At 41.9% G+C, this 27,292-nt stretch overlaps 1 protein-coding gene across 4 annotated transcripts in view; it reads left to right on the top strand.

The window, feature by feature from the left end:
* GLIS3 (GLIS family zinc finger 3) overlaps window positions 1-27,292 on the top strand; it is a 444,743-nt gene that overhangs the window by 384,094 nt on the left and 33,357 nt on the right. For all 4 annotated transcript variants that reach the window (XM_044756597.2, XM_014827742.3, XM_070495571.1 and 1 more), the window contains one exon: window positions 14,490-14,658. In XM_044756597.2, the coding sequence (XP_044612532.1) occupies window positions 14,490-14,658 (169 nt within the window). The remainder of the gene's footprint in view (window positions 1-14,489; window positions 14,659-27,292) is intronic.

The raw sequence follows: 27,292 nt of genomic DNA, 5'->3' as shown, positions 1-27,292 counted from the left end.
GGTTTATCCGCCAAGATGGATTGGAGAATCAGTGAGGGTAGGAGCAAGCCTCATTCTTCTCTGTTGTAGGAATTGATAGCTTTAACCTATAGATTTAGCCCTCCCTGGCCCTGAGCCAATCCTTTAGGGTGCGTTGAATCACCTGGAAGGCTTATGAAAATACAAATTGCTGGGCCCCATCTCCAGAATTTCTGAGTCCCAAGAATTTGAATTTCTGCCAAGTGTTTCTAAAAAGTTCTCAGATCACACTGGATGCTGTTGGTCCAGGGAACATAATTTGAAAAGCATTGTTCTGCATCATAAAATGTGAGAATCTGACTTCTAGCAAAACATGGTCTGAATTTTGACTGGTGACAGTTACAATAAGAAGTGCCCCTAATTAACTAGGTGGGGGAAATCTTCTCACAATGTATATGTATATCAAACCATCATGATGTACATTTTAAATATCTTACAATTTTACGTGTCACTTAAACCTCAATAAAGCTGAAATTTTTCAAAAAATAACTTAAAAATTAGAGAAAAATTTTAGCGTGAAGACATTGTGATAGAAATCTGTCCACAAAAGGCAATTTAATGATATACCTGATATCCTGTATATTTACAATGATAACTAGAATAATACGGCTCTAGTACTTACAATTAAATCATTACAAAGATAATAAAATGGAATCAAATAGCGAAGAAAAAGATTGCCATGTGGTATATATTTTTGTTTCTCACTATAGGAAATCTATAGATGAACATTAAGCTTGTCTTTCCACACCGGTGTTATAGCGGCACTGCTCATATTTTGATTGAGTGAGGTCTTATAACCACTCAACTGAAGAAAATTAAAATTCCGATTCCGAGCCAGTGCAGGGCACATTTGTTTGTATGTAGCTAATGTTAATGTTATGTGTTTGCAAGGTCCTTAATTTGGTGCTTCAGTTTTCCATATCCACTTATTCCCTTGTACTCATGTTAATTTTTCACACAAGATTAAGCTGACTTATTCCGTTTTACAATATGTACAGGTTTTTGCTGTAAAAATATTTTTGTGGGTGAGCAAAAACAATTCCATGCCTCCTAGAGCCGCCTGGAGGAGGAGAGAAAGGTGGTGAAGCTAGGCACTTGGAGCTGTATTCCCACTGGGCAAAGTCTTCTTTGCCTTTATGCTATTATTTCTCTTTTTCCTCATTTTATGTTATTTTGCTGACACTCAGAAGGGGTGTGAGACGAAAAGGTTGGACCTACTTTGAAGTGTACCCTGAGCAGGACTTAGGAAACAGACGAATGGCAAAACGGAGAATTCAGGATAGAACTTCTGGAATGGGGAGCTAATAGCTTTTGTGACTGGGGGCATGAGCCAAACTTCTGAGTCTGAAGTCCCGACTTTCTGCGTCAGCTGAATTTACCTTCTGAAGGAGAGAAATAGGTAGTTATGTCTCTTTAATGTGAAGAATAAAGAAAAAAAAAGAAAGTGGGCGTTTTCAGGTGTTTGTAGTCCCAGTGAAAGTTCATTTTTTACGCTTTTATGGAGCACTGAAAATAAGTGGTAAGAATAGCATAAAACTCTAAAATGAAAGACATCACTGAATTAGCTTGGATATTACTTGTCATGTTTTACTGGTAACAGTGATAAGAAAGCGTGTTGCAAGCACTGAATAAAGAGGGTATTGTGGAAGTGACTCATTCCAGACAACCAACAGCACTGTCTTCAAAGACTGGCTTTTGTAGTATCTTCCTCAATATTACCAAAGAATGATCTGCCCCATTCAGGTGCCCTGGCCATGACTCGAACCATTAATGCTGCCTTAACCAGCAGGCATTGATTCATCAGAAGTTCCAGCTACCTCCTTGGCTTCTTAACTTAGTTTTCCTACCTAGGCTTCAAGGCTGCTCTAGCTTCACTTTCATGACACCATTTCTAGTTGCTATCTGGGCCTTGCTTGTTCCACTCCAGTCCTGGTCTCTCTTAGTGAATTTAGCTGCTCACGTGTGGCTTCTGCTCTGACTGTCCATCAGCTGTGATTTCTGTTAACAGGTCTGTTAACACCTAACCACACCCTAAGAAGTCAGGATTTATAATCTTCATTGGCACATTTCTCTGGGGATTTAGTGAAACTCCTATTCCTACCTTTTAAGATGGGCTGTAGAAAGTGAACTATTCACTATTCAAAAGAAAAGGGCATAAACTCTCATTGGCATGCATAGGAGTTTGCTCCTCAGGCTGGTTCACAGGGATGCTTATCCAGTTTTCCAAGAAATGGATGCACTTTGTGAAAAATGCAATGCATCAACTGCCCCAGGAGATTTTGCGGTAATGTAATGATCTAGGGTGTATAATGTTGAAGTACTAAGGCAGTTTTGGGTTATATCTATACAAAAGTAAGGATGGGCAGTATTTAATGTCCGTTTTCTTACATCATATTATTGGCCATGTTTTGTACAGTCCCTCTGGCCATCTGCATAGCCAATCCATGCTCAAATGGAACATTTACAAATGGAAATGTTACTTCTTCCTCTAACTCAAATTTATTTCCCTCTTACGGAGATCAGTTGCTAGATTAAATGACAGAGAGGGTGCTTAGAACAGTGCCTAGCACATAGTAAGTGTTCAGCATCTATAGTTATTATTATTGTTGTTTTTATCCAAATACTAGAAAAATGCATGTTACAGTTCCATAAAGCAGATAGGGAACAGGTGCCACAAATTACCCACCACTCCCATTTTTTAAGAAATGGAGAAAATATGGAAGCCTGAACAAATTAAAAATTTAATCAGCATCATTGGTAGAATAAAAGAAAACTAAAATACAGTTCTTTACATTTTATATTTCAGTAATTTGCCCAGTAGTTCACATGACATTTTTTAGTTAAAGAAATCTACTGTAGGTTTCTAGAGAAAACCAAACTGGAATCAGACACCCATCACTTGGATACAAGTGCCCCCCAAATCACAAAGTCAAAATTGTGTTTTGATGGGCACTGGGGTTTCCTATTCAAAAATAGTGGGGGTTTTTTGTCTGTCTTTGTTCTTTAGATACAGTGTGCTACGGCAGAAAGAATGTGGAGCTAGGGCTGAGCTCTAGTCCTACCTTTCCACTCACTAGATGTTTAGTTTGGAGAGGTTACTTTTCCTCTTTTATAAAATGCTGGTGAGAATGCTGATTCCACTGGACTGTTGTGAGAATTAAATGAAATCACATGTAAGAGTTCAGCACACACCCTGCCTCTGGTAGATGCTCTGCTGATGCTCCTTTCTTTTTTTTCCTTCCTCTTTGCTTAAAAGCTTAGCGACTTACTCATGAACCAAATCAATGTCTGTGACAGGGACTGAAACCCCTTCTATCCATTCCTTTTAGTACTGGTTGCTACTATTAGGAGTTCAAAAATAGCTGTCCTGAGATAAAGTGTTACTTCCAAGAAGAATTCAAGTCAAGATGAGAACTCAGTACTCCCATATTCTAAAACCCATTTTCAGATCAGTAAATTAGACGTTTTTTCTGTTGCCATGAAGAGTAGAAGTATACTCAGGCTGGTCATACAGAGTGCCAGTGTGCTTGGTTGAAAAATGAACTTAATCAAGAGTGAGTCTGTGAGGGTGAGCTAGGTGGTGGAAAGAAGAAATAGAATTGATGGCCTCAACCAACACAGTTTTACACAGCCATTGTGTTGGCCTTGCTCAGGCATAGCCTTGGGCCCTCCTGGTGTGATTTTGTAAATAGACTCTTCCAGGCCATGTCATTTATCTTAAAATATACTCCAAGGTGTCTAGAAAACTATTCTTGACTATTTGCTTACCTCAAATTTAGTTTCCATATTTCAAAAACAGTTCCCTAGTGTTTTTGTGATGGTTCTTAGTAGTTAACATGCAACAGATAATTTATTACACCACGGTCCAAGTCTGGTCTGCCTACCTCTTGTTTTTGCATGGCCTGAGAGATAAGGGTGGTTTTACGATTTTTAAATGTAAAATGTAAAGAAGACTGTTACCTTAGGTGAGAACAGTTGCTCAAAGAATTGAGGACATTGCCTCTTGCCTGAAAAACCTAAAATGTTTACTATCTGGCCCTAAATGGAAAAGGTTTGCTAACCACTGCTTTATGCTTACATCTGGGGCATTCATCAATGACTGAGTGAAATCAAGGAAGCTCATGGCTTTCACGTATTTGCTCAAGTTTTGTTTTAAAGTCTCCCAATACATACAGGTTTTGTTGATCCCCATAGTATTTTAGACTTAGCATATAACTTTAGTAGTCTTCTAGTCCGTGGGTTTGCAGAGATTTTGATAAGGCCCAATATTTAAAACAGGTCACAGCAGAGCTATTTCAGTTGAAGGGATCCAGACCACTTATACCACCCATTGCCCAGCACTCCTTGGCCTCCCTCGGGCATTCTATGGAACCTCAAATGGAATTATTACCACTTGAAGTCATCACATTGCAAGCAGACATCTGCAGAGACAGCTTGGGCCGTGGTGGAAGGGTGTAAGCCCTCACTGATGTGGCTCCCCCTTAGGAAGAAGCTGCTGGAAGAAAGCGGGGCTTGATTCTGGTTATGATGAGCTCCCAGGGCTGGCATAGAAATCAGAAGGGGGAAGTCATGGTTTAATTCTACCCAGGTCTATTTTTCCTAAAAAGAAAAGAGTCTCAAATCCTTGAATATCAAGAATTATGTTTTCTAAAATGCAGGCCTCTTGTAGACATATAAATTAATGCCCAGGGAAAAAAGCGAAAAGTTGAAATATCAAGCTTTAGGAATCCATCTGGTCACATTCCAACAGGAAAGTTGCTTACTTCCTCAAAACACATTTTCTACCAGCAACAAAGGTACATGAAACTCATACAACCGAAGACTGAACCCTGCATTCCACAGGTAGTGAAAAGTCTTTAAATAAATGTCCCTGAGAAAGGTTGTATATGAGCATAAATTCATGATAACGTGGGATGACTTATCAGAGTCTGTCTTGAGAGTAAAGTAAACTAGGAGGTTTAACACTGAAAACCTGAAGGCAAAATGGGAAGAGCATCCAGTTCATGAGCAAAGTGTGAAAAAAGAGGGAAGGGGATTCCCTGCAGTCACAACAAAACCAGCTTCACCATCTAGGTAGTTTTTCCCGGGGCTGGTGGTCATCACAGACTTTGGTTCCCCACTAGATAGAGCACAGTTCCCCAAAAGGGCTCTTGTCACTCCATGTTACAGAGCTGGGAAGAGAGAGGTTTCCTGAGAGAATTCAGACAGAGTTGGTAGATCAGCCATTGAGTTGGCTAGAAAAATATTGCATTAAAACTTGGAGTGGGTGTCTGTGCCAAAAAGCTGTTTCCAAGAAACCTTTGCTGTGAAATGTTTTCAGAAGTCACATGAAGGTGGAGTGGGTGGGGTTGTCTCAGTAGTAGCTGAACAGGAGGAAACACCTTTTGTAGTCAACATGGAACAGGTAGAAGACAGCTAAAGGATGAATAATGTGGAATTAAATCTAATATTTTTACTAAAATTTTGGTTCTTGTGACCAAATCAGATTTTATTTCTGAAGAAAGATATGAGGAGCATTCCTGGAAAAGCTTCTGGGAATGGTTGGCCATACCTGCTCCGTCTTTCTGCCCTCCTACTCTGCCAACCTGGAGGATAACATAACACACAGAGTCAATGCTGGATTTCCCACAGGGTAGTCTGAATTGTTTGCTTGCTCAAATTATTTTACTGACTTTCTGTGTAACTAACTTTCTGTAAGTGATCAAGTAGGTAGAGTGAAGAAGATAAGATGAAATTTGGGGTTAGGTTGTCATGCATTGTCTGGAAAGACCCAAGAGGGTTGCACGAAATGTTGGTCCCAGAGAAGTTGAGGGAGCTGCCAGAGGATGCCATTCTACTTGTAACAAAATGTCTTTGTTCTGAAATGCAGCTGTTTCAAGAGCTTTTCCTAACATGAAGTTAATTACATGTGGTATTTCAGAATGTTTGATGGTAACTTTTGGCATTTATGTGGATGACATCAGCCATTATCTTCTCGTTGTATCGCAGTGTATTCCAGAAAGGCATGTAAGCATGTATCCTCTTTCAAACACTAATACGGTCTTCCCTGGCTATAAATCCGGCTGTATGATGTGAAAATGTAATTGGGCAGCCTACGTGGAAGTGTGGAGCTCATGTGGGAATATCTGTTTGTAAGAGAACCTGAATATTCATGTAACTGTCCAGACATCAATAAATTCTCATTTTACCTTATTTATTTCTGTTCCCCAGTGAACAGCAGCGCTCTTAAGCTCAAAGTTAATAGGCATGTTCTTCAGAGATGTACTCTCTTTTACCTTAATAGAATGTCTCCCTAACACATTTGTTTATCAGTTGCCAGGTAGCTCTCCCATCAGGTGACATGAGTGTGTTTTCTTTGTCTTAGTGCACAGGTGACAGTTACCATTGTTCACCATCAATTAGCTCGGGGTAGCATGTCAAGGATGTACGGGTGATGTCATTTTAGTCTGACAACCACCCAATCCGGTTGAGAAAGGTTTGTTTCATTATCCTCTTATCAGGGCTGCTGGATAATGATACTCTACACCACAAAGTGAGAGGAAAAAGACAGGCAGAAAGAATAGATTTTTAGGGATTGGCAATATTAAAATTATTCATGCCTCAAGGAGAAGGGAAAGATTAGAGAGATGACTGTGCAAACCCTTAAGAAGCTACTTTTTCCTAATACGGGTGGAATGTGGAATGATGCACTTCCTGTTGGAGAGGGAAGGGGAAAAGTGCCCAGACAGTAGGAGGAAACGAAAGGGAAACTAGGCTCTTCTACTAATAGGCAACAAGGCAAGGATTAGCTGAGGCATCCCTCCCGGGCTCCAGTTAACCTCGCTATCAAATGCAGCCTTACGAGTGACCCTGACGGGGCATTTTCCTTCTTATAAGACTCTCTGGTTTGTGAATTCAGCTTGTGAGAGCGTTTCTCCACTGAATGACAGTGCTATTAAATTGCTCCAGGGTGAAATGCAAAAAACCACAGAGGGTAGTGAGGCCTAAATTTTCACTATTGGGGACCAAAACTCCAGTTACCCCCAGTATTGGTCATTTTCTTCAGAATGACTGAAGGGGAGTCTTTTTTGAATTCTGAAAATTAACCATGGCTGGATCTTTACACTCTTAGAGAAACAAACAAAAAGAAGTGCTGAAATGTAAAAATACTTCAAGATAAACTAAGCTTCAAGAGGGACAATTGTGTTGACATTTTAGTAACAGCCCATTTTCGCTCCTTAATGAAGTGCAGTCATGCATGAAAATGACTTGTTATCTTTTAAACTGAAACACATTATGGGTTGTAACTCAAAGGTGTATATTACTCGCGTAAAATGAAGTACAACATTTTAACCCTATGAGGATTCTTTTGCAGGCCCTGAAGGCTTTATAACAACTTGCACTAGAAAAATTGAACAAAAAAATGCTCCTTATTAGAGAATATGATGTATACAGTCTTCTGCATTTTAAAATGACCCTAGTCCACTGTTTATATTTATGTGCATCTTCAGTAAGAGGCCATACTTTATTGGAGATTGCCATTCTGGAGTAACATATGCCTTTGTCTTCCCCATCCTATTAATATTAGTAATGGTTACAATAATATAAATAGCCAAAGAATAGCAACAGTGGCTTATGGAGTACTTAACCAGGGTCCAGGCACTATGCTAAGTGTTTTCTATATATGATATAATCCCCCTCACCATCCTGTGAGGCATTATCTTTATTTAAGATGAAGAAACTGAGTTTACCTTAAGTGACTTGCTCAGGACACATTGCTAGTAATTGGTAATTCAAACCTAGGTCCGTGCAACTCCCAGTGCATGCACTTTGTTCTCTTAATAACCACCCTGATAGCTCTCTTTTTTTTCCCCCACATTTTTCTCCCCCCAGTACATAGTTGTATATTTTAGTTGTGGGTCCTTCTAGTTGTGGCTTGTGGGTCCTTCTAGTTGTGGCTTGTGGGTCCTTCTAGTTGTGGCATGTGGGATGCCGCCTCAGCATGGCCTAATGAGCCATGCCATGTCCGCGCCCAGGATCCGAACCCTGGGCCTCCGAAGCGGAGCGCACAAACTTAACCACTCAGCTACGGGGCCGGCCCCCTGATATCTCTCTTGAGTGCTCAATTTCTAGTGAGATGGAAGGAGCCACAATTTTTATTGCAGTTCAACTGTTTCCTGAATCCTTCCCAGGTTCAAATTTCTCCTGGTAGGGGGAAGTTGAGGAGGGGAGACAGAGCCAAGACTGAGCTCACCATCTGCATGGGGCCTCTAACTCTTTTTAATATCTCACTGAAAGCTGACTTAACCTGGTTTCATTGATTAGCTTACCCCTCTGTGCCCAGACCCTGGACATACTGCCCAGGAAACAAATGGTGAGTCCACACCTCTTCCTGTGTGCCATCCACCAAGCATTAGTGTCATTTCTCAGGGTCCCAACATTACTCAGGTACTCATTATAAATGAATTCACAGTCCATGGATAAGACTGGTTCCACCTTTCCTATGAGAGCAGGCCCATTATGAAGAGCAACTCCATGGCTTTTCAAGTAATCATAAGTGACTCCAAAGGCAGATTTGCTCTAACAGCTCAGTGGCTACAGAACTGCACAGCAAATCCCTTCTTCGTGCATTATTGACACAGGCAGTAGTCTTTCAGCTCATGACGTCGAGCTCACTTGTGGTAACAGGTGCATATATCTCATCAGTCATGAATAACCCTTCCTTGCCTTTCTTCTTTCCTGTTAGTGGATCAATAGGCCCCTGACAAACATCTGAAATCTCTATTTGGGAAAAAGAACATTTCCTACTGCTGTTTGTTTTCTAAACCAAATAACTCAGTTAGTTTCTTGCCTGAATTAATTTTCAGAGCTGGAAAATTTCTCTCATCCATGCTGAGCTCACTTCGGTGCTTTTAGGATAGGTAGAAACAGAAATGGGAATGTACCTTTTGCATCCTAACCAGCATTTTGGTGGTTAAAGCTACCCGTGTGCATTATGTGTGGTGGGGAGCAGTGTCCAGTGACTCCAAGCTGCCTTTGCAAGTGGAGAGAACAGGGGTTCTGATACAGTAGCAACACTCTTATGACTTTCCTTCAATCCATCCTGCCTTTGGAAGGCCATATAGTATGGTGGTTAAGGTCATGTGATCTGAAATCAGGCTTCCTAGGTTTGAATTCCAGCTCCGCTACTTACCAGCCGCATGACCAAGGCCAGGTAACCTATTCAGGAACCCGATTAGGCCTCAACCTGCTCATCAGTAAACTGGGGAAAAGTTTGCAAAGTACTCAGTAAATGGCAACTACAATTCTGAGGGATGGGGCAGCAAGAAGATGAAATGCGGCTGAGATATATATAGTCCAGCATCTACTGCTCAAAGTGGGGTCCCCGGACCAGCAGCCTCAGCTGCACCACGGACTTCGAGAGTCTGATGGAAGTTCGCAATCTCAGCACTCCCTGCCTCCAAGACCTAGTGGATCAGAATCGAAATTTTACCTTGGTGATTTGTTTGCAAGTTAAAGCTTGAGAAGTAGGACTCCAGCTGCATTCAGGTTTGAACTGGAATATTCCCTCCGTTGGCTGTTTTTAATATACCTCAGCCGGGCAAGGGAGGTCTTCCTCCCTGCCCTCTAAAATGATGAAAACGTAGTTACCAAGGAGTGTTTACAGTGGCCTTCCTTGGCTCTGGGGGTGGCCTGAGACAAGTAGACTTCATTTTGGGGAAGTTACTAATGCTCCTTGCCTCCCTCCATTCACATAGTGATGAATATGTGACAGCTGAATTATCCCCAAGGGTGCCCTGTCCGTATCCATTAGAAATACAGATTAACCGTTTTCATTTGGCTAGAGAGAGCACTGTCTGTTAACCCAGATTAACCTGAGTTAGTTAAAGGCACCAGCCTAGGATGCCTGGGTCCCGATAGCTGGTGAGATGGCATCTGGAGACCACATAGATGAACAGATGCTGCTTTGGGAAAACTATAAAGCCCAACTGAGTCACCCCCACCTACTTGTACAGGAGATGGGGTGGAGGACAGCAGTAAACCAAACCCCAGAGAGAAAGCCCAAAGCAGCAGGGAGGCCAGCTCTTGGTCCTCTGCTGAAGGCAGGGCTCACAAATTCATCTCAAGACCAGGCTTTTATTTCCTTGGGGAGTCCACCACCTCTTAATCACAAAAGCAATAAGAATTTCCAATATGTTCCTCTGCCGTGCCTAATCAGTTGTTCCAGCTGCCAGTCATCAGCGCCGTCTTGAGGTTCACCTAAAAGCCTCTTCCAGCCTTGAAAGCAGCACTGACCCCCGAGGTTACACCAGACAATGAAGGCTGCCCCTGTGGGCAGCCTGTATGTGCCGGTTGATTTGATCACAACAGTTTTGTTAATATTGCCCTGGATTCTGGAGGGATTGGTTCTCTTCCAAATGCTTTGATTGATAGGCCTCATTGTATGCCCCATTGGTTGGATTTGGAAAATCATTTTGAGTGTGTATGGAAGGAAAGTTTTCCTTTTATGAATGACCTTACAATTGCACTCTAACATGGAGATTTTCTTCCTGAGGTTAAAAAATCGCTTGGCAAAGCCTGAGCATTTGTCTGGAAGCATGTGTTATGGTGGGCAGGTCTGTGTGAAGCCAGCAGGTATTCAGACTTTGAACATTAAGAGAGCAGCACATAGTTGTTACAGAGTAGAGGCTGGAAAATTGTGTTTGGATAAATGAATGAATAAAAGAATATTTTTAGACTATAGTAAGTAAGGTGGAATCCTGGATGTATGACTGTGATATAGGTGGAAGTTCCTAGAAGTTAGTGTAAGTAGGAGAGGCATTTCCTGTGCCATAGGGGCAATTTCTGAGAAATGTGGATCTTTGGTAGAAGCCAAGGGCAGTCCTACTGAAGTCACAGCTACCTGACTCCAGAGTTTTGTCCATTTTATTAGAAGAGTATACGAGACAGGGGTCAGATGAATGTTGGAAAGCCATGTTTGTGTCTGTTGTTGCTTCCTCTAAATCTCTGGTCATTATATTGGTCACAGGCAACATCCACAACTAGCAATTTTGCCTTGAACACTGCATGCAGAGCTCTCTGTGTAGCCCTGAGTTATAAGCTTCTACTAGGTTATCTCACCAGAATAGAGTTTGTCCTCTAATTCTCATCCCATCTGTTAGAAAATAGAGGCAAATCACAGGCCTCATTTTGCCGAGAGGTGATTTCTTACACCCTATGTAAGAAACTGTCCAGTATGTTTTCCAAATTCAAACTTTAAATTGAACCTAAAGCCCTCTCTTTCATATTCTCATGGGGCCCCTAGACAAAGGGCCACTGCCTGTTCCGGTGCCATTCACCAAGTATAGCAGTGGAAGGAAAAGCTGTAGGTGTGTGTTTGACTGTTGCAGGTAACACTAGACCTCAGCACAGGGGGAGGGCATGTTTCTGAGATTTCAACCCTGTACCATAGACCGCTTATACCCCACCCTTATACCTCACATCCTTTCCACCATCTATTCCTACCAGCAGCCATTGCTTTGTGGCAACCAGTTGCACCAGCATAACCGGGCAGCACCTACCCTCAAATGCACCTTCTGCCTCTGGATTTCTGCCCTCGGGCTTCTCTGACGCCCTGGTGTTGGGCATCTGTGAGAACTTTTATCTACTCTGGTACATGTGCCTACTTGGAAGTATGAGAGAATTGACACTCTGAGTCAATCCTTGACCAGTGGGAAACAGGAGTTGGTGGGTAAATGTTCCATTCTGTCCCTGTCATACTCACTGAGCCTTAGATGGACTCCGTTGGCATTTAAATTGTGTTTGTCTTTGTTCAACAAACAAACGTGAATGATGCTGTTGGAGATAGTAGACACCAAGAATGTCTTGTTTTCTAGTCTCTTCCAGGACTTAGCTCAGTGTCTGCCACGTGGTAGGTGCTCCATAAATATTTGTAGAACAATTGGCTGCTAAGAGAGGAATGAGAAGAACACAAGTAACTGTGCCCATAGAGCAAAAATGTTAAAATAATTAGAGAAAGGTAGAGGTCATCACAGTCAAAGCACAGTAGCATAAATTGTTATGATGTGTTGGAGGTGTGATCAGTTATCTGGTTTGGTCAGCGCTTAGGGAATATTTTGGGGCCACAAATAAAATAATGTGTTAAAGCCCTTTGAACACTGTTCGATGCTCTACACTAGTAAGTCTCTGTATTTTGGTAGGATTGATATATAGAGATCTGTTCCCCTCACTAAACTGTAGCCTCCTCAAGGGCAGGGACCCACATATAGTAGAGTGACTAGCGTGTTGTAGGCACTTAATGAATATTGCGTTAAAAAATAATGATTGGAGGATGAATGGATGGACAGATGGATAGATGGATGATGGATGGTTGGTCCTGGCTATTATTTGAGATGAAGGAGAGGCCCTTAACCAGGCCTAGCTTTCAGTGTGCAGCAGGCTGCAAACAATATCAAATTTCCCAGCCTATTTCACTGCAGTTAATGCAAAAATGTGGCTAATATAGCTAATGTAGACTTCTGGGAAACACCAAATTTTCTTTTGAACCATCGAATAGAGCAGAGTGTGCACACCAACTTTCCCTGTTGCCTGTGGGGTCATAAACAGCAGGGGCAGCACTTCCTCTGTGATAAACACACACACCTATGTACATACAAAAGTACCTCCAGGGGATAATAAGTGATGGGTGCATTCAGCAACTACAACACAACAAATAGGAGAGCTCATGTTTCTTCACTAAGGCAGATAAAAAAATTAGCTGTGTTTCCACAGTGTCTCTGTGACTTCTTATTATTCCATTAGTTTTTAGAATAGTATATAAAACACCCAGCTCCATGCTGACAAACACCAGTATTGAAACTATTGCCACAGTCAATCCAAACAGCCTTCTCCCGTGGGTAAAATTATTATTTGGAATACAAGCAGAATTGTGGTTGCCTGAGCAAGCTGAGCATAAATGAGGGTAGTGATTCATAAGGTGACTCTAGCGAGTTTGCAAATGTGCAACTTTTCTGGAGGCTGACACACAACAGAAGCTCTGCATTGCCTTTTTGAGCTGGTAAGCATTTTCTTCTCACCACCTCTTCATGACTTGGAGGGCTGTGGAGGATGCAGGCTGCTGAGGACAAGAGTTAACCTGACACAATGCTGACTTACCAGAAATAAACCCTTCAAATCACATCACACCCTTGTCAGTGGCTTTTTGAGCAGGAAGATGGTAATTCTGCCTCTTCACGTATTCCTTTAAGTACTTGAACTCTTGTTCCATTGGATTAAGCTTTTGGGGGCTGGGTCATCTGGGGTATTAATTCTATCCTGGAGAGGTTGCAGAAAAGTGGTACTAGTCTAAAAATACAGTTCCCTGAACTTTTAAACCCTCAAATCTCTTTGATTGTATGGCTTCTTTTTCTTAATCCTGAATCTGATTTCTTTTATTTTTTTAAAATCCATTTATTCTTTGATATCAGTAGAGTAAGTTCAAAAGAGCAGAGATGGGTATAAAGCTCAGTAGAGCTTTGTATAGAGAAGGAAGTTAAAGAGAGTCAGCATAATGATGTTGGTATGATTGCAGCATAATGAGATGTCTGCTGAGTAGGTCCCAGACACTGAGCGAGCCTCTCTGATAGTGATAGACTCTGAAAGTGACAAGCCCCAGTTTCTTCCGTGACATCGTACCAATTAGCTGATCTAAATGGGCACATATTTAAGTTTGAGGTCAATTCTCAAAAGCTAGGCTGCCCCTACGAATGAGGCTGTGACTCACTCTCTGTGTCGTAATAGGCAAGAGAGGGGGAAGATCTGGAGCTGCATTCGAGGCCCTCTTTTCATGTTTTGTGGTGTGGGAAGAGGCCTCAGTTTTGACCAAGACCAAGTCCGCCATCCATCACACCATCAGGGAAATGCCCTGGGTCGGTTAGACTCTGAAGTTAAAAGGGTGTAGGATCCTGTGCTGGTGCTAAGATCAGGGGAAGCTCCATTCTCATCACATTGATTTAGCAGTGACAGAGAGAGACGCCAGCCTGACCCACAGGGGCTCGCTGCAGCGATGGGAAAAGGAAGAAGGCCTATGTTGTGCCCTTCTGGGTCAGCAGACCGAAGATTCTGTTACCTGACTCTCATCCCCCATGACTGAAAAGCGCTAATACAGAGACCTTTGCCCAGATGCAAACATTACAAGATTGACTAATTATACAGTGTCCAGACAGGGAACTGGCGGGGCAAAGCAGCGCTGAGACAAACCGTGAATGTCAGCCTGGAGTGAGCCCATCGTGAGCTCCTCAGGCAGCAGTAAAGCTCATTAGCCAGGGAACCTGAAAACGTTCCACTGTGAAAACAAAAGCTGTGTCTATCCAATAAGGGGAGAACTGTTCCCTTAAAACCACCAAGAGGAAAACAAACAAGCCCCTAAAATATGCTTGCTGTCAGCCTTTGATTTAAAAAATGTGGCCTTCATTTGGGGTGCAGCCTGATGCTTGTTTCTCCCTTGATTTCAGCTTCCATTTTCTCCAGCAATCATTCAAGCCGAAGTGGAACAGCTGCCGGGGCCGTGCCGCCCCCACATCCTGTCAGTCACCCTTCTCCGGGACATAATGTACAGGGGAGCCCTCACAACCCCTCCTCCCAGTTACCTCCACTCACAGCTGTGGATGCGGGAGCTGAGAGGTAAGGCCATCTGTCTCTCTCTTCTAATAGGTGTCGCCGCCAAAACTCCCTCCACGGAGAAGTGCTTTGACAGTTGCTGAATTTTATTAATAATCCATTGGTGGGTTGAGTTACCTAAAGGTGACATTTTAAAAGTACATACACAAAGCACGTGGATCAAATATCTCATTATCTGTTTTATTTTCCATGGTGAAAAAATTCACAGATATTGGCAATAGCCACCTGAAGTGTCTGATGCTGGGAAAATGCATCAGAATGCACCTGTCTTTCCCACCCTTCCTCAGTTTGTTTCAGGGACTCAGTTTTAAGGTAATATCCCTACAGGTTGAAAGGCTTTCCAGATGTGAAATGGTGCCTTCTGCACATAGATCAGTAGTGTTTCAGGGACTCAGTTTTAAGGTAATATCCCTACAGGTTGAAAGGCTTTCCAGATGTGAAATGGTGCCTTCTGCACATAGATCAGTAGTGTTAGCTCGAGAGTGTAGCATAAAAGGGCACGGGATTTTATATGCACGACCAGAAAGAGGCTGTTCACTGAATGCTTTATGTTGATACCACCCTCATAAAGTGTCTCTGGGAGAAAATTTTTAACTTTTGATACTTCCGTCCCTGTCTTTGACTGCCCAACCCTCCAGTGATGTGAACAGCATGCCACTCCTCTTGTTCTTCTCTCCACTTGTCATTTGCCCTGAGTTGACCTAGTTAGGGGTTACTCCCAGACATCCACAGGGAGGAAAGTTTTTCTGGGGACCCCTGTGAAATCCTGGAGTAGTGGGTGTTTGTTGGACAGAATAATAGGCAGCAGCTTGAATAGGCAGCAGGAATAAAAGTTTTGAATCTTGGATTTCGACAGCAACCTGTGGTTTCATCGTTGTTAGCCTGATCTATGAGGGGTTTTTGTAGAGGGGGGAGGTTGGTGAGAAAGATTTGCCCTGAGCTAACATCCCTTGCCAGTCTTCCTCTTTTTTTTTTTTTTGCTTGAGGAAAATTTGCCCTGAGCTAACATCTGTGCCAATCTTCCTCTATTTCGTATGTGGGATGCCTCCACAGCATGGCTGATGAGTGGAGTAGGTCCGCCCCCAGGATCTGAACCTGCAAAGCCCGGCCACCGAAGCAGAGTGTGCAGAACTTTATCCACTCAGCCACTGGCCAGCCCCTCTATAAGTTTTTTAATATGTGTTTTTAAGTCTGACAAACCATATGTTTTTTTACTTATGCCTACCCCTTTATTTATTAATACCTCCATTCATTTAATAAACACCTGTTGAGTATCTGCTATGTGTTGGATGTTGTGCCTGGTGCTAGGGACCCAGATTATTAAAACATGGTCCTGCTCTTATAGGATTTAATGGTGAGGATAGACATGTAAACAAAGTATAGTAATGCTGTTTGGATAAATGATGTAATAGAGATGCCATAGGAGCCCAAAGAGGATGTCCCTAAATCTGCCTCAGGGAGGGAAGGAAAGACAGATAGAGCAATCCAGGCATTGAAGGAGGACTAAGCCTTTTCCAGATGGATAAATGGGGAACAATATCCAAGGCAGCAAGAGGAATGCATGCAAGACATAAGGAGGGGCGAGGATACAGGTCTCAGTAGTTGAGGTGGCATCATCCAGAGTGTACATGGCTGATGAAGTCGGGTAAGAGTGGGTTGGTTCATGTGGAACCATGTATTTATGCTAAGGAATTTACCCCTTATCCTCTTGGAAGCAAAGAACCATTATAGACTCTTTATTAGGAGAGAAACACATCAGATTGTCATTATAAAGAAAGAACTCAGGTGACAAGATGGTGGAGTAATTAAGGCTGGAAGCAGGGATGAGAGGTAGGGAAAATAAGGAGGTTATTGTAGGAGTCCTTGTAGGCAATATGAGGACTTGAACCAAGGCAAAGCAGTAAGGACAGAGAATTTATTCAAGGGCTATCAATTAGGAGACAATTGCTAATTATTAATATATATGTGGAGTAAAGAAGAGGGGCCAAAATTCATTCCTGAGTTTCACCCCTAGACACCAAGATGCAAAACTGTGCCATTAACAGCGGAAAAAAGAGTGTTTAGTAGAGAGAAGGGTGGGAAAGAAGGAACAATAATAAACGGACTTTAGGGTTTTGAGTTTGGGGTGGTTGTAAAAGATCCATGTGGATGTTCTGATGGATAGTTAGAAGTATGGATCAGAGGATGTCAGATTTATTTTAACAGTTCTATGTACATGGTAAATGTAAACAATTATTAGCCTCCTCCCACAGGATCCGTCAGCACAGCAGTGCAAATGATAACCATCTATTAAGTTTGCAGGCACTGGGGACAAGCAGTCTTGCCAGTTATTGGATGTATTCCTATGAGTTAAGATGAGCTTATTCATTGTAGCATTTTATTTAGTTTCCAGTTGGGTTTTAAATGATATCAGCCATCGGCTTTTTTTTTTTTTTAAAGATTTTATTTTTTCCTTTTTCTCTCCAAAGCCCCCCGGTACATAGTTGTATATTCTTCGTTATGGGTCCTTCTAGTTGTGGCATGTGGGACGCTGCCTCAGCATGGTTTGATGAACAGTGCCATGTACGCGCCCAGGATTCGAACCAATGAAACACTGGGCTGCCTGCAGTGGAGTGCGCGAACTTAACCACTCAGCCACAGGGCCAGCCCCCAGCCATGGGTTTTTTATCATCTCATTTCATTCTACCTGGCTGAGAATCATACCCCACAAGGTAGTGAAGCTAAAAAACCATCAATCAGGACCTCCTCTTCTTCATCTCATCTTCTTATCAGTAGTCATAATGACTCTTTACAAGAATATAGGAAAAAAGCCATGTCTTATTTTTCTTGTTGTTAGTGCTGGGTCAATTCCGACTGCTAGTGATCCTGCATACAGCAGAGCTGAACTCTGCCCAGTCTTCTTGCTCCATCCTCTCGCTCCATCCTCTCACCTTCCAGACCTGTATCAGACAATGCTCCATTGCTATTCATGGGGTTTTCATGGCCACTTTCTTCGGAAGTGGGTGACCAGGTCCTTCTTCCTAGTCTGTCTTAGTCCAGAAGCTCCACTGAAACCTGTCCACCATGGGTGACCCTGCTGATATTTGAAATACCAGTGGCATAGCTTTCAGCATCACAGCAACATGCAGCTACCGCAGTGTGACAACTGATAGATGGGTGATATGGTTCCTGTTGGGGCCGCAGCGCTGAAAGCACCAAATCTTAACATCTAGATCACCAGGGCCTGTTTTTCTACATAGCCTTTACAAGAACAAATGTAGAGAAAGATTGTAGCCATTATTGGAGTAAAAAAGAACCACCAGACACCTGATGTTTGAATCTCAGCTCCCTCAGTTGCTTGTTGTTTGAATGTGTTCCTTAGATGCTCCTACTTGCTTGAGTGGGGTTTTTTTTTTTAACATTATGTGTTATTAAAAAAATTTTTTTTCAACGCCCTCTTTTGAAAGTTTTTAAAATATAGAAACCTCCAGGAACAGTACAATCAACACCTGTACACCCTGCACCCATATTTACCCTTTGTTAATATTTCGCCTCCTTCTGTCTATCACTTTATCTTTTCCTCTCTCTGACTTGAGAGATCCTTTATTTGCTTTCCTGTTGTTTCTGAACCATCTGAGAGACAGTTGCAAATATCATTGAACTTTAACCCTAATTTAAACCTAATTCAGTAGAGATCTCCTGAGAAGGACATTCTCCTACATAATCACAATGTAACGATCACACTCAGGAAATTTGCCATCAATATAGTATTATCTAATATACGATCAATATCCAGATTTCCCCAGTTGTGTGAATAATTTTTTTCCTTTTATTTCCATGATCCAGCATCTAATAAGGATCGCAATTCTCATTTCTTTTTAGTCTTCTTGAATCTAAAGAAGTTCCCCAGCGTTTTAAAAATTATCGTCATTGTCATTATTATTATTGTCTTTCCTGACATTGACAGTGTTTGAGGAACTCAGGACATTTATTTTGCAGAATATTCCACCATTTGGCTTTGTCTGATTGTTTCCTCCTAAACAGATTCATTGTAAACAGTTTTGGCAGGAACACCTCATAGTTGATGTGGTGTTCCTTAGCTCTTTTGTGCCTTAGTTTGCATCTCATGGGGAATTAAGATTAAATGAACCAAAGTAGGTAAAGCATGTAGCATGTTACATGGCATGAAGCATACACTCAGTAGCTGTCATTGCTAATATAAAGACAGACAAAGCTTGGCATGGATGAGAGATTCAGGTTTGGAAGCTTGAGGATGTTGAGTGATTACAGTGGTTGATAATGTAAATAATCGTGGAAGGGGAAATGGAGAGGAAGGGGACGGTAATAGTACTTTATGTGGCTGGGCGGATGAGGTAGACATTTCACTTTTTTGGCTTTCCCTTGCTGCTGTCACCTTCCCGCAGGATGTGTGCCCCATTCCTGGGCCAGCCCAACTGGAATGGGCAAGTATGTGCAAGGTTATCTCTTCCGATCAGGTTTGGAGAGGAGGATGACATGAAACAGCCCTGAATTATTCACTGTGTTTGCATTAGCGTCCAGCATAAAAATACTAAAAGGAAATGTGCTTACCTTCCGTTTTTGGTTTATATATCTTTGCCTCTGTTTGCCTGGGAAATCCCCCAGTAAAAACTCCAGCAGTTTTCTTAACGGAAATAGGTTTATCACACTTTGCGATTTTTAGTGGGAGACTGGCATTTTTTCCTGCTTTGGGGGCATTGATTCATCATTTACTTAGCTTTAACTCGTTAATAAAATGGGCTGAGTCACAGTCAGAAGTCAGGAAAGGTCGGCCACATCTGTCCAGTTAGCATCAGGTTCTTTGATCCTTACCATCGTAAAATAAAATAAATGCAAGTTCTCTCAACTTGACGAGGTTCCATTTTTATTTTGAAATATTATCTGAACGACACATGATTTCAATGATTTAAGCAGTACCACACCACACCACCTAATGTTGATTTAGACTTATTATGGGAAGTGGTGTTTTACTATGTCATGTTGAACGAGCCAGTGATACTTTATGACAGTGCCTTCCCATAAGAGGAGCCCAGCGTCTTTGGAAATGTTAATTCATTGGGTTTCATAGTATGTCTGTTAGACCAGAAAAAACAAAAATATGCATCAGAGTCCCTTTTTGAGATGAAGAAATCTTGGAATCCCAAGTATAAGTCAGCTGGCTTTGTGTCACTTATCTCGTCCAAGCACCCCAGCTACCTCTCTTCATTCTGAAGAAAGTCACCAACATGGTGTGCTTTGTAGTATAAGTGATAGAACTTAAGAAGACTTGTTGACTGAACACAGAGGAATGACTTGTAAAGGGCCTCCTATGAGCCCAGCTTGTGAGCCCGAGAAGACTGAAAACAAGGAAGGGATGTGGTCTCCTGGGAGAATACAATCTAGTACAGGAATCAACAGCAGAGAATGTTAGGGACAGTTATTTCTGAGAAAGTAGTCAAAACACCTTCATCAAATAAGGAGTGCCAATTTCTTGAATCTTGAGTATTGGGAAGCCTTACTGTTTTCCATTCATATCAGATGTGACATTGCTAGAATTCTAGGTACTTTGATTTATGTGTGGTCTTTCTGTGCTTTTGGGTAACCAGGGCTGGTCTTAACAGTTAGCATTTTCTAATTCAGCATTGGGAACATAGTGTAGCTTTCTTGGATGCTAAGGAGTTAAAGACAGTGATTGCTTTCTATTTAACAATTTTGCAATTCTGTAGGGTTCTTCAGCTCTCTCAAACCAGACTGCTCACTGACTTTGTTTCTGCATCTTAATTCAGCATCTTTCTCTACCTAAAGAAACAACAAGGATCTTCCCTTAGTGTTCTGTTTTTGACTAAATGTTACCTAGCCTGGAGATTGACTTAGTTCTCAACCCAGAAATCCCCCTTGCCTCTTGCAGCTCACAGAGACAAGTTCTTCTGTTAATGTCCTTGGCTCTTATTATCTGTTTCATTTGTTTATCATTTCCCAGATGTCACCTTGCTAATTGGATTGTTAGTTCTTTAACAGCAGGAACCTAAAGTTTTCTCATAACCTCCAGAGTGCCTTGTGCTGCCCTTCACAGTGGTAGGTGCTAAGGAGGGTTTGACAAGGGAAAAGACCCAGGGAGGGTAATGCGTAGGAATAGGAGATCATTGCCAACTCCCACTGTCCAGGTTGGGGGTTCCCAGCAAGGATTAATTCCCTTGATTCATTGGTCTGGAGGGTGGTGGCCCCAATTCTAAAAGTTCCCACAATCTTATGTAACCTGCATACTCCGATACAATACATAGTTGCTCTACTACATACATTCGCACGCTACATACATTCACGCGCACACACACATTACTAGGAGTCCTTTGCCGTCGTCCATTGCTGGGGTTCCCTACATTGCTTTCCTGTGCTCTCAAATACTGGAAGCCTAATACCCACCATTCTCTCTTATTTGTATCTGTAGCATCTGAACAGCTCAAAACTAGGCTCACTGCTTTGCTGTCCTTCCCGCCCCAGGACTTTCTGAACAGACAGGGACATTGATGTCTTCACTCACTCAGCTTTTTCACAACCTTACACACATACACGCACATATGCACACTCCACATAATCTTTCCTCTCTCTTCTTTATCTCAGTATATGTACAATAATGGCTAAAATCGTAAGCATCGATAAAATATTCAAGTTGTTCAGAATCTGTTCTAGCATTGGGGTTCATTCATTATTGAATCATTCACTCAGCTGTTATTTGTGTACGAGGCAATATGGTAGACGCTGAGGTCAACAAGCCTGACAGGACCCTACCCTCTCTCAAGTGTCTAGTCTATTGAGAGACAACCAGGTCAATAGGCAGTCATAACTTAGGATGTTCTGAAAGGGTGCCACAGGGGCTGTGGAGTCACACAGAAAGAGCACCTAAAGCAAAACTGGGGAGAGAGGAATAGAAGAAGAAATGTCTCCCTGAAAGCTGAAGGTGTGTACAACCCAAACAGGCGACATGGGTGTGTGCAAAAGCTAAGAGGAGAGAGCGTGAGCGAGGGTGGAGCTTCATGTATAAATGCTGGAGGAGCCTTATGAACTACCTTGAGGAGTTTGGGCTTTTCCTTGAAGACAAGAATTTGTTTATTTGGCCTAAAAACGTTCCCTGGTGACTCTGGCATACATTCCAGATGCCTCTCTATCCTGTCATCCACCCAGCAAGAGTTCAGAACATCTTCTGTGCCCAAAAGAAGAAGAAATGACAAAGAATGAACAAATGGGTCATCTGGTCCTCAAGCAGACAAGGGCTGCTCTTTGTCTATCATAGCCTGACAAAGCAGCACAGTGGGTTTTACGTTACTTTTCTTTTTAATACTATTTGAAAAGATAGTTTTGTCACTTGCAATTCCAAATCTGTATTTTATGTAGTCATGACGTACTAGGGTTTTGAAGAGTCACTGAGTGACAAAAAAATATATAAAATAAAAGACCTCCATGTTAGAGACAAAGTGATGGACATCTGAAAGTTAGAGCTCTAATATCAGCAGTACCTCAGCCCCACTTGTCCCTCTATATCAGAGAAGACTCAGAGGCATCCACATTGCTGAGTGTCATAACTTAGTTGCAGTTTACCCAGTGAGCACTGCTCCGAGAGGCTCCCTGGCATGTATTACAGACACTTTCCCACTTGTATGGAAAGATACCTAATTCATAGGGCAACAAACAAACACTGGCAAAAATAAGCCCATCAATCTTCATCACTGAAGTAGTTGAGAAAAGCCATAGTCGAAAAACAAATATAAGCCTCAAATAGCTATTTTTATCAGCCTGCATGTTGGCATCTACATCATCATCTGTTGTAGTCTATCAATATTATGCTCACCTAATGTCACGTGATCATGAGCATCATTCTTTTACTTTGGTCTACAGCACTTTCTATTCAGAAGACAGTTATCCTCATTTAGCATCTCATATAGGGGTCAATTTCCTTCTAGAAAAGGAACTTCCACAGATATTCAAGATTAAGAGGGACAGGGTCCAAAATCCACCCCCTAAGACGCAAATGTGCACACACATACATATCCTACTTGAGAATCACTGAATGTAATGAAAGTTGTTCCTGGCGTCAATATTGTGAGAAGTAAAGAGGCAGAAAATTCCAATATCCTAGCCTGGAAAATGAAGATTAGAGCTTTGGGTCTTATATTGGAAAAGGTTGGAGTTCTTTCTCTATTTTGTTTTCTTTAAATTGGTGGAAAATTCCTGGTACTTCTCAATGTGTATTCCAGAGAAGAAAGGCCCACCAGGCTTTAAATTTCTGAAATGTTGATAACATGACCACAGCCTCATGCTTCATACTCTATGGGAAGTATCAGTTGGGTGATTGGCCTTTGGAATGAACTTTTTTCTCATAGAAATATTCACCTTACTAATAGCTTCTTAAATATGCCACCCTGATTTACTCCTAGTAGTCACACTTAGAGGGAAATTGAGGATAGTGGATAATTTCTTTTTACCTACCTGGTGATTGTGAATGGCTCTACTGAATAAAAAAAATAAAACAACAACAAAAACATTGCTGAATGGTCTTCTCTGATCTATCTCTAATTTAAGTGTCCATATGGTCCATAAAACTTTTATGAGCATAATTTTCAGAATCCAGTATGTGTCTTGATAATGGAGGAAAATCACGAGTCAAGTCTACATGGCTATCTCCAATTTAGTATTAAAAACCTGAAAAGCCTAGTAGTCTATTTTGACTCCTCCGTTTTCGCAAACACTCTCACCCCTAATTAATCTGTAAATGCTATTAGCTCTACCTTCAAGATACAGTTTAAGCCTAGTCAGCTCCACTCCTCCAGCCCTGGTTCACCACCGTCTCCTCCTGTCTCAACTCCCACAGCCACCTAACTGGCCTCCTCCCATCCAGTTAGCTACCCACAGCCTTCCACTGTTACGCCACCAGGGCACACGTGGCCTTTGCGCTACACCACAAGGGCTGCTCTTTAAAACGTAAGTCAAATCATCTCTCTTTCCTGCTCATATCCCTCTCCCCATCATACTTGAAATAAAGTCCAAACTTCTTTTTGTAGTCTACGTGGCCGTCTCTGGGCTGGCCTTAGTCAAATCCATCTAGCGTTACTCCTCCTGCTTAATCTGCTCCAGCCACACTGGCCTTCTTCCTGTTCCTGGGAAACACCAACTCATCTTGCCTCAGGGCCTTTGTACTTGCTGTTTCTGAAACCTGAAAGGTACTTTTACCAGAACCTTACATGACTTATGTCTTCATTTCTGGTCTGCTCAAATTTTACCTCCTCAGAAAGGCCTTTCTTGACCACTCTGTCTAAAACTTCCCGTCTCCAACCTCATTGTGTTCCTTAACTCTGCTCTGTTTTTATTCATAGGTTTACCGCTCCCTGAAATTACACTGTTTACTGATTTGCTTACATTCCATTAAAATGGGAGCTCCCTGAGAGCAGAGACTATGTCATGCTTACAACTACCTTGTTCACAACCCTTACCCCTCAGTGCTGAGAGGGAGCACCTAAGAAACTGTGTGGAATGAATGGATGTAAATGGAAGGAGGAAATACTCTATGATGTCTTTGTTGTTACCTTTCCCAGAAATAATTCCCTGAGCAGATGACTGTTGCTCTCCCATCTCTGCTTTCTCCTCTGGGTCACTTCATGGCAAAGCAAGAGACGCCCATGTGAGCATACGTGCGGCACTCTACCACACAACGGCTTGACTTATGTGGTTCAAACGTTTGTTCAAATCAAATTGTTTTCCGTGTGTTTTTAATTTTGAAATGCACTGGTTCTTCATTTTCGATTAATTACAGCACACATCACAAACGAACTCTTAGAATGTCTGTGAAAAGAACTCTATCTTTTAAGGACCAACGAAGTTGCTTCACCTCTCCATGCCAAATCAACCATCTTTATTTCATTCCCACATTCCAAACAAATTTACCTCATGTGAAGCCCAAGATGATGTTTTTTTAGTCCCCTTGGATTTTCAGTCAGGAAAGTGAGTCATGGCAGTAACAAGGAAGGTTTGAGGTGAAATAGAATTCCTTTTCTTACAACCCCTACTTTAGTGCGTTAGTATGAAGCAACATGAAGTTCAAACTAAGCCATTGTATTATTCAGATGTGCCGATGTGTTCTTTTCATATGCTTTCTCTGAAACAGCAAGTCATGTGGAGCCAGAATTCCCAAAGTGAAAGGCCACAAGCTGTCCTACCCAGAGTCAAGATATCCGCGTACTACGATGTCTCGTCTCTGACTTAGAAAAGGCTATTCAAAGGAAAGCCTCTGCTTAATTTTAACAATGTGATCTAGAAATAAAGTTCATCTTTTCCCCTCTCAGGTGGGGACAGTTGGGGGAATTGGCTGCTAAGAGACTGTCTATCTTTTTGCAAGTGAAGAACTGTCTGTTTATGAGTGGTGAAGAGACTGTTGAAGTGAACAGAAACCAAGAGACAAAGTTCTTTGGATTAGTCTTTTTGCTTCCTTTTCTTTTTTTCTTTTTTTAGGAAGATTAGCCCTGAGCTGACTACTGCTAATCCTCCTCTTTTTGCTGAGGAAGACTGGCCCTGAGCTAACATGCGTGCCCATCTTTCTCTACTTTATACGTAGGACACCTACCACAGCATGGCTTTTGCCAAGCAGTGCCATGTCCGCACCTGGGATCCAAACCAGCAAGCCCTGGGCCACCAAGAAGCGGAACATGTGCACTTAATCGCTGCGCCCGTGGTCCAGCCCCGCTTCCTTTTCTGAGAAATAGTCTTTGATTGCTTTTCTGTTTAGTTCAAGGAAAAAGACTTTTCTTTGTTTTACTCATCTTCCTCAGAATAAATTATTGGCATCATCCTCTTGAGTAGGATGTTCTCCCTCCAGAAACAGAAACTGTGATCTCTGGGCAAATATAATATCCAATGGGACATTTGTACCAATTGGACAAAGGTACCATCTACCTGGACACAAGAATTGGCACTGAGTTGAGAGCTAAGTCTATGGAACCAGTAGTCTGTTCAACAGAGTAGTTCTTCAACAGCAATGACCAACATTTATTAAATACTTATCTTTGCATAGTACTGGATGAGGTGCTAGAGATACAAAATGGTAGCAATCATCCAAGGATTTGATGCTCTTTCCTTCAATAACAGCCAAGAACCCTTCTCTAATTGAGAATTTTTTAATATATACTATTTCCTCCATTTATTTCTCTAGCTAAATGCTGAGTCTTATCTTCAACAGAAGATGCAGAAAATTCCTTTGTGGTTACTGTGATAGCAACCTGACATCTTATAGATGAAAAAACAAATACATATGTAAACAGCACATGTTATTACTGACCAAACCACTACCCAGCTAATTTCTTTTCAAATTTATGGATTGTATTGACTTCTGAGGTCTCATTTGGCAGTGGATTTCAAAGGCAAATGGCCATACTTGGCAGGGGTACTGCATTTGAAGTTAGTTCTAAAAGTTCTTCTGATGTTTTCAAGACACTCTTGTTTGTAGTTTGAGAGCATAAGAAAGGTATGGAATAGGCTACTTTTTATCTACCTATTCGTCCCTTTCTCATGTTTAGACAAAATAACACTTTTTTCCCATTTCTCCTCTCTGGCATTCTCATTACATTCTCTTCTGAATGTTTTTTGTTGTTTTTTTTTCCATCTAACGCATTCCATTGCAAAGCAGGCTGAACTCTATGCCTGACTCCAGGCTGAACAAGAGAAAGAGTCTTCCCTTTGCCACAGGACAAATTAATCCCCTTGCTTTGACCAATTCAGAGCTGCCCAAGGGATGACATCATTGCAGAAATTTTTTTTCCGTGGCAGAATTTTTGACATCAAATGTCTAAGACCACTCTGGATAAATTTTCTTCTGGTTGGGGCTTTTTTGTAAAGAGGATTTGGCAGAATCAGACTTTTCTTCTCTCTCCCCATCACGTCAGATTCTGAAATAGACAAACAACTGAGTCACAGCCAATTCTGCAGTCAAGATTTCCCAAAAAACTCCAGCTCTTGGTTAAATGTGTCCTGCATAATTTATTTCTCTAACAAACCCTGGATGTCCTCTCCTCCTCCCATTTCCTTTCCACAGGGGGGAAATATTGTGATGCGCTGGGCCCTATTTCAGTCTTTACCAGAAAAAAATATACTTCTCTGCTTTGGGCATTGATTACTTTGTTTTCTTGACTTACTGCTGGCTCCGTATACCCAAGTGGATAAACTGCAGAACACTCTTTCCTTTCTATTTCCCTCGAACACTCACTTACATATATGAGTCTTTTTTAAAAAGCCTGGTGATCAGTTCACCTACAGCCAACTTCACAGCCCTCATTTTCTCGTGCTCTGTGGAGGCTCGGGCAGTCATTTTTGAGTCTTAGTCTTGTCCAACTTGATAAATCATTTGCAGTTAATATTGACCCAGCCTCTCATAAGGAGAAAGAAACACTATGCCCTTCCAGGGTATGGATTCAGCTCTTTGACTAGTTTGGAACAGAGTCCTCAGATGGACATACAGCTCTTGGCCTGCTTTGGTCCTGCCCAGATGGACAGTGTTGCAATTACCCACACTTCCCAGCGGCTGTTTCTTCGTTACTGAAAGCTGGTCTTGATTGTCTCCGAAGCAGAATTCAATTTGCAGTTCCCCCAGTAACGTGCTGTG

Source organism: Equus asinus, chromosome 23 (assembly GCF_041296235.1).
Source record: "Equus asinus isolate D_3611 breed Donkey chromosome 23, EquAss-T2T_v2, whole genome shotgun sequence".
Lineage (NCBI taxonomy): Eukaryota > Metazoa > Chordata > Mammalia > Perissodactyla > Equidae > Equus > Equus asinus.
This window is presented reverse-complemented; position numbering and strand designations above follow the sequence as displayed.